Source organism: Amorphotheca resinae (genome assembly GCF_003019875.1).
Source record: "Amorphotheca resinae ATCC 22711 unplaced genomic scaffold M430scaffold_2, whole genome shotgun sequence".
Taxonomy (NCBI): domain Eukaryota; kingdom Fungi; phylum Ascomycota; class Leotiomycetes; order Helotiales; family Amorphothecaceae; genus Amorphotheca; species Amorphotheca resinae.
Window position 1 is genome coordinate 1,873,981 of NW_020194472.1, and position 9,119 is coordinate 1,883,099.

Genomic DNA, 9,119 nt, shown 5'->3' on the forward strand with positions numbered 1-9,119 from the left:
CAATACAACAACAGCAACAACACTAAAATCTTATCCCATCAAACCCCCTTCTTATATACATACTCTAATAACTCTGCCTCTATATTTCTCAACATGTGTTGTTTTTCCTCCCTCCCCCTCTCTCCCTCCCCTCCCTCCCTCCTCCGCAGACGCAGACGAGACAAAAAACCGATCCATCCATCTTGTATTCAGAAACAAATATAATATAATAAATAAACAATATGAAGAACCCCTACCTTAACTAAAACCTCGCTTTAATTCTTATATTCATATTTATCTGAATGAATGAATGAATGAATGGGTGAGATGGTTTTATTCGCTAGGTGGGGGGAAGGAAATTATTGGTTAGATGACGGGCATGTATATGTATGTGTGTATGTGTGTGTGTGTGTATGTGTGTGTGTGTGTATGCATGTGTATATGGTATTTCATTTCATTTCATTTCATTCCACATATAAGGTAGGTAAAGTAGGTAGCTCAGCCTACCTACCTATGCTCATCCATCCCCCAATCTTCCCTCCCTAAACAATATATACAACGATAAGGCATGCCTACCTCCCCCCATCCCATCCCATGCCCAGCACACCATGCCAAAAAAACGCCATCCTCACCACCAAGAGATCCACAGACGCTACCGAAGAATCCTATAATGAACAAAACAGTCCTTTCTTTTCTTTTTTGCTTTTCCGTAGATGCCAGTTTTGATGCTTGCTAGGTACTACTACTGTCTGAATCAAGATCAAATCAAATCAAATCATCGTAAAACGATACTAGGGAATTTTTTCCGCCCCGCTATGTTCACGTGGTATTCATAGATCCCGTCTTCCGCGCCGACGTATCTGATCATTTTGTTAGCAGTGAACTTTGTTTTGAGAGGGAAAGAAGAGAGGGGACATACAACATCCTCCCATCAGGACTCCAGCAACAACCCATGGTATTAGCCGGGCCGGTGCGTAGGACACCGCGGAGGACCACGTTCTCGTCGTAGCCAAAGCCGAGATCCTCCAGGCCGCGCCAGGGCTGCCGGAGGCGGTGCGCGAAGTCACGGCGGTCGTCGCCTTCGAGCTCGATGCGGACGCGCGTGGAGCGGTCGGCGGATGGGTCGGCGGGGAGGCGCGCGCGGTAGAAGGAGTCGATATCGGCCCAGGGGCTGTGGGGAGGGGGTGGGGTGAGGGTTAGCCGTTCGAGGCCATTGGATGTGTCGTTGTTGGGTGTGTCGTTGGCGTTTGGCGTGTCGTTGTTTGAGCCGAGCGTCTCCCTCTCGAGTGCTTGTTCGGCGGCTGCTAAGATGATTGAACTTCGCCTTCTTGGCTCTTGTGGTTGCTGCCCGCGTCTTTCGCGGTCCTGATTCCGTTCATTGATGAATGTCCGGATGGAAGCTGCAGTACGATCGGGATTCACAAATTCCCGTAAGGCTACGGGTAATCCAGTTACGGAGACACGATGGTCTGTACTACTGCTTCCCTCTCCATTTGGCGGAGTGCCTGTGTTAGTTGTCAGTCTTGGTCCATTTGCCCAACGACTCCATGTAGAAGTGCTGAGCGTACTAGATCCCTCTGCCAAGGCATCACGTTGTCGACGAGCGACACGATGTGCCTGCAAGACCTCCATCTCTTCAGCCGTCAAGGGCGAGTGATGTCTATCCAGCATTTCCTGCGTCAGATGTCTTAGTTGCCGTCGATCGAAATCCAATCCCAGGTAGTCAGGAGTCGTACTACTCGGAGAATCGGTTCGATGACTTCGAAGTCTCGGGTCAATTACAGGATCCCCGGATCTCTCTGATACGATCACCTTTTCCATATCATCAAGCCGACAGTCAACCGTAATAAGCTGCCGTGAGAGGAAAAGATCACGCAAATCAGCAACGCCGGCTCGGCCACTTGCTTCAGTCCAAGCCAGCAGATCAAATGGTCCTGGTGAGAATTCCATTGCCCGGACAGCCCCACTGCTCTGCATGGGCCTTGATGTTGTGAATACTACCAAGGGTTCGGAGTCCTCCAATGTGATAGTCTCGGTATCAAAAACCGATATTACCCCATACTGTGTGCCGACGGCTAGGTATTTACCGGATTTTGAAAATGATGCAGCAAAGCTTCCGCGTAGATTGGTTTGGTCAGACTGGCTCTGACTCTCCAACTGTATTCGGCAAGCTGGAGCCCATTCGTAACCTTGCTTGGGATCTATGTCCCCGTCGGATGATTCCGATTTCGGTTTTCTCTGGTGGATGTAGAGGAAAGGGTCGTCCAAGATCGCAACCAGTAATTCGCCATCTGGAGACATTACAGCGCGGTTCACACAGTCAGGGTAACTCAGCTTGTCTAAAACTTCTGAATCTTCAAGATTCAGCACGGAGACGGTTCTGTCGTTGTTCGACACGACCGCCACAGGTATATTATACGTCCGCTCAGATGCAGCCTCGGTGGGAAACCACAGTGTTATGCAGTTGTTGATTTCTTTCCCGATAGTCTTATCATTCGCACACAATGGGTGGTTAAAACCACGAGAACGTCGCGATCCTGAGGGCGTATCTCTGGGTGTTGATCTCGAAGAAGGATCCAAGTTCAGAGGAAGTCGCGCGTCGGGGTCGACATCCAGACTTATGGAGAAGTCAAGATCCGTGTTCCCATCACTGAGAGAAATAGCAGTGTAGTTCCCATTCTCTCCCCCGCAACATAGCCATCCTCTCTCTGTCGTGACACATCGTGGAGAGAATGGAAGCCTCGTTATGAGTTCCCGCTCCTTGGTCTTTGTGTATAAGGCGTAAATATCGCGGCCGCTAGGATAGTAGATAACATCCTGTTCCGGCGAGCTAATCAAGGATCGCAATTGCCAATGACTGGAATACTGGCCATCAGAAAGATGAGTTCGTTGACCTGGTTCGACATACCGGGTGTGGATGTTGGCACGATAGTACGTTCTCGGCTTGGGGAGAATCAAGGCCTCAGTTGCGCGATGTCTATAAAGTATATCAGCCCTCACTGTGGCACTTACAAGGCAGAAGGATGCGCAATCTTACAAGCTTTCATCTGTCACAGCCATAATAGCTGGGCATGCGACGGAGGTAATCTTGCGACCATGAATAAATGGTTTCGGCAACGCGGAGGGCTACTGGTATTTGGCCAGGTGGCTGTGATATCGTAGTATTTGTCCCGCAATGGAGATCTATTGTTGACGACCACAGCTGGTATGAAGAAGAAATAGTTGTTGATATGAGAGTGATACGTCCAATATCACGACACTGCCGACCGTGACGTTCAGTAGCGGTGGCTCGGGTGGCTAGTTGCTGCAGCGATGCCTGAGTTCCCAGGCGCGGATTCGCCGTGTCTTCGGTTCGGTTCCATGAAGGTGCGCTAATGAAATTTCTCTTCCCATGAGCCGTAGGACCAGATTATTTATTTGTCTTCACTCTCCCTCCCCCTATCACCATTCCTTTTACAACACCCGCCCCCATCTAATTTAATACCCTTCCATCATCTGTTCTTCTTGTATTGACTGCAAATATCCGCAAATATGCTGTCCTCAAGACTGTCAAGAGCTGTAAGTACAACCATTGCGCCCCTGTTGTTGCAATTACATCAACTAATACCCGTCCCCAGCTTCCCAGAGCTTCATCTACCGCCACACGTTCAGCACAACTCCTCCGCAGACCATTTAGCTCTTCATTTGTTCGATATGCAGAAGAAGATGAAAAGAAGGTTAGAGGTCCCGTCATCGGTATTGACTTGGGTAAGTTGTTTCCACGTAGCGCTTCGACAAAAATTTGATCGCATGCTCATGTCCTCTCCAGGTACCACAAACTCCGCCGTAGCTATTATGGAGGGTCAGACTGCCAAGATCATCGAGAACTCAGAAGGTATGCATCCCAATCCAGCTTCGTCACCTTCTCTTCTAACCACGTCCAGGTGCCCGAACAACACCCTCAGTTGTAGCTTTCGCGCAAGACGGCGAGCGATTAGTTGGTGTGTCAGCAAAGCGTCAAGCAGTGGTCAACCCAGAGAACACACTCTTTGCCACAAAGCGATTAATCGGACGCAAGTTCACTGATGCCGAGGTTCAACGTGATATCAAGGAGGTCCCATACAAGATCGTCCAGCACACAAACGGTGACGCGTGGGTCTCTGCACGTGGCCAGAACTACTCTCCATCTCAAATCGGTGGTTTCATCTTGCAAAAGATGAAGGAGACCGCCGAGTCATACCTCACCAAGCCTATCCAAAATGCCGTCGTCACTGTCCCTGCCTACTTCAACGACTCTCAACGACAAGCAACCAAGGATGCTGGTCAAATTGCTGGTCTGAACGTTCTCCGTGTTGTCAACGAACCAACTGCTGCCGCTCTCGCCTATGGTCTCGACAAGGACCAGGACAGAGTCATTGCTGTGTACGATTTGGGTGGTGGAACCTTCGATATCTCCGTTCTCGAGATCCAGAAGGGTGTGTTCGAGGTCAAGTCAACCAATGGTGACACTCACTTGGGTGGTGAGGATTTCGATATCCACCTTGTCCGCCACATTGTCCAGCAATTCAAGAAGGATTCTGGCATCGATCTTTCCAACGACCGCATGGCTATTCAACGAATTCGTGAGGCTGCTGAGAAGGCCAAGATCGAGTTGTCCTCTTCCCAGCAGACCGACATCAACCTTCCCTTCATTACTGCCGACTCCTCTGGACCAAAGCACATCAACACCAAGCTTTCTCGATCACAACTTGAGAAGCTTGTTGACCCTCTCATCAGCCGAACTATCGAGCCCGTACGAAAGGCATTGAAGGATGCCAACCTCCAAGCCAAGGATATCCAGGAGGTTATCTTGGTCGGTGGTATGACTCGTATGCCCAAGGTTGCTGAGTCAGTGAAGAGCATCTTCGGACGTGAGCCAGCCAAGTCTGTTAACCCTGACGAGGCTGTTGCCATGGGTGCTGCCATCCAGGGTGGTGTTTTGGCTGGTAACGTCACCGATGTCCTTCTGTTGGATGTCACCCCTCTCTCTCTCGGTATTGAGACCCTCGGAGGTGTCTTCACTCGTCTGATCAACCGAAACACCACCATCCCTACCAAGAAGTCACAGGTCTTCTCAACGGCCGCCGATTTCCAGACTGCTGTCGAGATCAAGGTCTACCAGGGTGAACGTGAGCTTGTCCGTGACAACAAGATGCTTGGTAACTTCCAGCTCGTTGGTATCCCACCTGCCCACCGAGGAGTTCCCCAAATTGAGGTCACCTTCGATATCGATGCTGATGCGATCGTCCACGTCCACGCCAAGGACAAGTCTACCGGAAAGGACCACTCTATCACCATCGCTTCAGGATCCGGTCTCTCTGAACAAGAGATCCAGAACATGGTTGATGACTCCGAGAGATATGCTGAGCAAGACAAGGAGCGCAAGGCAGCCATTGAGGCAGCCAACCGATCCGACAGTGTTCTGAACGACACAGAGAAGGCCTTGAACGAGTTCGCTGACAGACTCGACAAGGCGGAGGCTGACCAAATCCGTGAGAAGATCAACTCTCTCCGTGAGTTCGTCACCAAGAGCCAGTCTGGTGAGGGCACCGCTACTGCCGCTGAGCTGAAGGAGAAGACCGATGAGCTCCAGATGGCCAGTCTGAACCTCTTCGACAAGATGCACAAGGCCCGTGCTGAGTCAGGTGAGGCTCAACAGGCTGAGGCCAACCCATCAGAGGGTGAGGCCAAGGATGGTGAGAAGAAGCCGTGAAAGAGCAGCTAGATGGGTGCATCCATTCCTTTGACCAATCGGCGTTTCGGGCGGTTCGCATTAGAAACCTCCCATACTGTATTCAATTGTACTTATAAGTCGTACTTGGCGACTCTTCTCTGTTGCTATACCTAGTTCACGTTGTTTCATCATAGCTTTGGGACCGAGGCGTTTTTTACGCTAGAATTCAGCGTTCAGGGCTTGTATGAGGTTACCTGCATGGAAAATTGGCATTGCTGTGGCTGTATAAAAATAGGATAAGACGAATAATATGACATCCCCTCTCATATTATTATTATATTGTACGTGATCATGGCGTGCTCCTTGTGATCATATATCATTCAACATGCTCTGGGTCCGCTTGTTCTCGAAGTATAATTCTCTTGACCGTATACATTTCCACGACGGAACTCATGGTTCGTTGCATAGCATAGGTCATTATTCAAAAGGCTCTGTTCCACATTACAGCCCCGCGATGGATATCATATTTGATCTTCTAAAACAGTGTCTCTGATCTCGAGCCCTTGCTGATTTCACCAACATTCCAGTCTGCCACTCAAAGGCCTCGGGAATAACTACTGGATTCATGGTACCGTGCTATCAATCAAACTCTCGAATCCCTATTTAAACAAGTCCCATAAGTCCCGTGGAGATATCTCTTTTTGCCTCCAACTTTTCAATATTAAGACAATAACGAGGCTACATGCCGTCGTTCCCACCGTGAGTTTCGGGATGACGGTGGGATTTGCAATGTACACGATGTTAGAGCTAATAATTGCAATAAGCGTGGGAATTGTAAGAAATTATGCATTCTAAGAATGCTTGTATGATATCTTGGGTACCTAGGTAAGTATACTTCATATAAGCCAACCTAAGGTACTCCAGAATTTCAGGGTAAGTGAGCGAGAGGTCTGAGTAACTCGTGACGAAGAGGCGAACTTGTCACGTGAAATAGATAGTACGCTAGCAATGTCCCACTCAAATCGATTTATTATTTTGTGCAGCGGAGCGGAGTTCTCAGAGGCAACGACAGGCAGCGCACCACGACTTGAATAATCGATCGGCCTTCGATTCTCGAGCAGACACGATAACGATCGATCCCGTGCACGCAGCGCCAAAATTCAGAGGAGTTTTACAGGCCCAAAACACAAGAGAATCTTCTCAGCCGCCCCACCAAGATGTCCAAGTTATCCAAGTAAGACCATCGTTGTGCGCCATCACGTCTTGAATCTTTGTCTAACTTATATGCAGTCGCCCTGACTGGGCTGATGACGAAGAATTGGACGATTCCACCAGCGGTCTCCCTCCCTCTACCACCACGACAAACAAAGATGGCACCAAGACGGTTGTGACCTGGCGTCTCAATGACGAGGGCAAGAAGGTCAAGACAACACGTCGGATACGCTTTACTGTACACAAGGAGGTTGTGAACCCTCGAGTTGCCGAGCGCAAGACATGGTCCAAGTTCGGCCTTTCTGCTAAGGATGGGAAGGGACCTGCCGCAGGTTTGTTCTCTCCGTTCTTCTTCAGTACTTACATTTTCGAGAGACATTAAAAACTAACGGCAGATTAGACACTACTTCCATTGGAGAAAACATCATATTCAGACCTAGCACAAACTGGCGCAAGGATGCAAAGGAGGAGAAGACCGAGGCCGGAAGCATGAAGGACAAGTTGAAGGATAAGAAGGTCAAGTGTCGTATCTGTAACGGAGAGCATTTCACAGCCAGATGTCCCTTCAAAGACACCATGGCGCCAGTTGGAGAGGAGGGCAGTGCGGATGTGGCTGCTGGACTCGCGGATGGCCCCGAGGCAGGTGGTCTTGGTGCCGTCAAGGGATCGTATGTGCCACCTCACATGCGGAATGGTGGTGCTGCTAGTGCAGGAGACAGAATGGGTGGTGGCAAATATGAAAGAGATGATCTGGCTACGCTGCGTGTTACAAACGTAAGTCTTTGTCGCCTATATGCTGCTTATAATCATTCTAATGTTCGGTTCAGGTCTCCGAAATGGCGGAAGAACAGGAGCTTCGGGATATGTTTGAACGATTCGGCCGTGTCACAAGAGTCTTTTTGGCGAAGGATAGAGAGACTGGTTTGGCCAAGGGATTCGCTTTCATCAGTTTCCAAGAAAGATCGGATGCTGCAAAGGCGTGCGAGAAGATGGATGGTTACGGATTCAAGCATCTGATCTTAAGAGTGGAATTTGCCAAGAAGGCAGCTTAGGTGGTAGCAACGGAAGATTGTAAACGACGAATTCGAGGACATGGAATCTGTTTTATCCAGCAGATATGTGCTTCATGATCACGGACTTGTGGGTTCTCAGCGCAGATATGGTAGCAGGTAGCTTCAGACCCCAGCGGTTTTCGCGGGCCGAATACAGATTGTATAAGAACCTTACCTGTTCCCATTGTGGTCTGGAATTCCTTTCTCAGCCGAGCATTAAGGCATAATTATTCGAATCTTGATCAGCCTTCTTAGCCGGCCGGAAAGATAGTTGGCAAAGGTCTTGGACAGCCACTTTAGCCATATATGCCAGTACGTCTAGGGTTTCAAAAACCTATAATCTGTAAATCAGAGATTCTGATCGACGCGTGTCACCATTCTATAAGAGTGCAGAAGTAAGGTCTGGCTGGACATGTATCAATTGGCCTTGCAAGTTTCTTTCGACCACCTTCATATAGATGTATTAGGCATGGGACCATAGAAGCCGCTTTATATCCACTACTGGCGCTGACATTCAGTAGTTGGAGATCATTCAGGGGTTAGATTGTAACTAGGTATTGTTTCTTTCTGCTTGATATATCTGTATCCAACGTAATGAATAGCGGCCTCAAGTTCTCAAATTGGTCCTCATGCGACCTCTTCATATATATAACAGAACTCCACACGCTGTATTTGGATATAGAAAGGCCTGGTTTCCCGGGACTTGAAAAGCATAATATGATCTGTACAAATCCCACAGAACTATTTACCAGAATGCTACAATAACGCCCCCCTTGTCACACCAAATCCAATAAATGAACCGTTGGGGGAGGGACAAAACAAAAACTTCACCCAACCAAGATTAATAACTAGCTAGACGAGTCCTTTCACCCAATTATTACCACTCAATAAGCCAATATTCCAATATCACAGAACATAATTCAAAAGACTGAGATCCAATATACAGGAACGTTTTGCAGTACGGTAGTAATGAAGGAGAGGAGCAGCATGAGAGCTCGATAGATAGGAAGTATAAACAGATTTCTCGAGAGCGCTGTTTCGTGAGCTATGCAAATTGCTTTGGCTTTCTTACTTTTATTGGGCATAGGAGGGAGGTGGTAGCGGACTTTACTTGGGGGCTGCAGATGTGCGATTGGAAAGTTCTCTTTTGGGTTTTTGGGGGGGGGGNGGGGGGGGTAGGTATT

General features: G+C 48.7%; 3 protein-coding genes across 3 annotated transcripts; 2 read left to right on the forward strand and 1 right to left on the reverse strand.

The window, feature by feature from the left end:
* Positions 1 to 754: 754 nt before the first annotated feature.
* On the reverse strand, positions 755 to 3,039 carry M430DRAFT_16300 (hypothetical protein; the record flags this gene model as incomplete). Its single annotated transcript, XM_024863438.1, has 3 exons — positions 755 to 839; positions 899 to 2,956; positions 3,017 to 3,039. 3 exons carry the CDS (start codon positions 3,037 to 3,039, stop codon positions 755 to 757), a joined length of 2,166 nt encoding a protein of 721 aa, XP_024724186.1.
* A 341-nt stretch (positions 3,040 to 3,380) lies between these two features.
* On the forward strand, positions 3,381 to 5,881 carry M430DRAFT_204236 (hypothetical protein). Its single transcript, XM_024864293.1, has 3 exons — positions 3,381 to 3,537; positions 3,597 to 3,853; positions 3,903 to 5,881. Exons 2-3 carry the CDS (start codon positions 3,673 to 3,675, stop codon positions 5,708 to 5,710), a joined length of 1,989 nt encoding a protein of 662 aa, XP_024724187.1. The 5' UTR covers positions 3,381 to 3,537; positions 3,597 to 3,672; the 3' UTR covers positions 5,711 to 5,881.
* An 837-nt stretch (positions 5,882 to 6,718) lies between these two features.
* M430DRAFT_56315 (hypothetical protein) lies at positions 6,719 to 7,935 on the forward strand (the record flags this gene model as incomplete). Its single annotated transcript, XM_024868599.1, has 4 exons — positions 6,719 to 6,905; positions 6,962 to 7,215; positions 7,284 to 7,657; positions 7,711 to 7,935. Exons 1-4 carry the CDS (start codon positions 6,889 to 6,891, stop codon positions 7,933 to 7,935), a joined length of 870 nt encoding a protein of 289 aa, XP_024724188.1. The 5' UTR covers positions 6,719 to 6,888.
* Positions 7,936 to 9,119: the final 1,184 nt, after the last annotated feature.

Coding starts and splice junctions, on each gene's coding strand:
- M430DRAFT_204236 (XM_024864293.1), top strand. CDS start 3,673: ATGCAGAAGAAGATGAAAAGAAGGTTAGAGGTCCCGTCATCGGTATTG. Junction 3,854..3,902: donor GATCATCGAGAACTCAGAAG/GTATGCATCCCA, acceptor AACCACGTCCAG/GTGCCCGAACAACACCCTCA.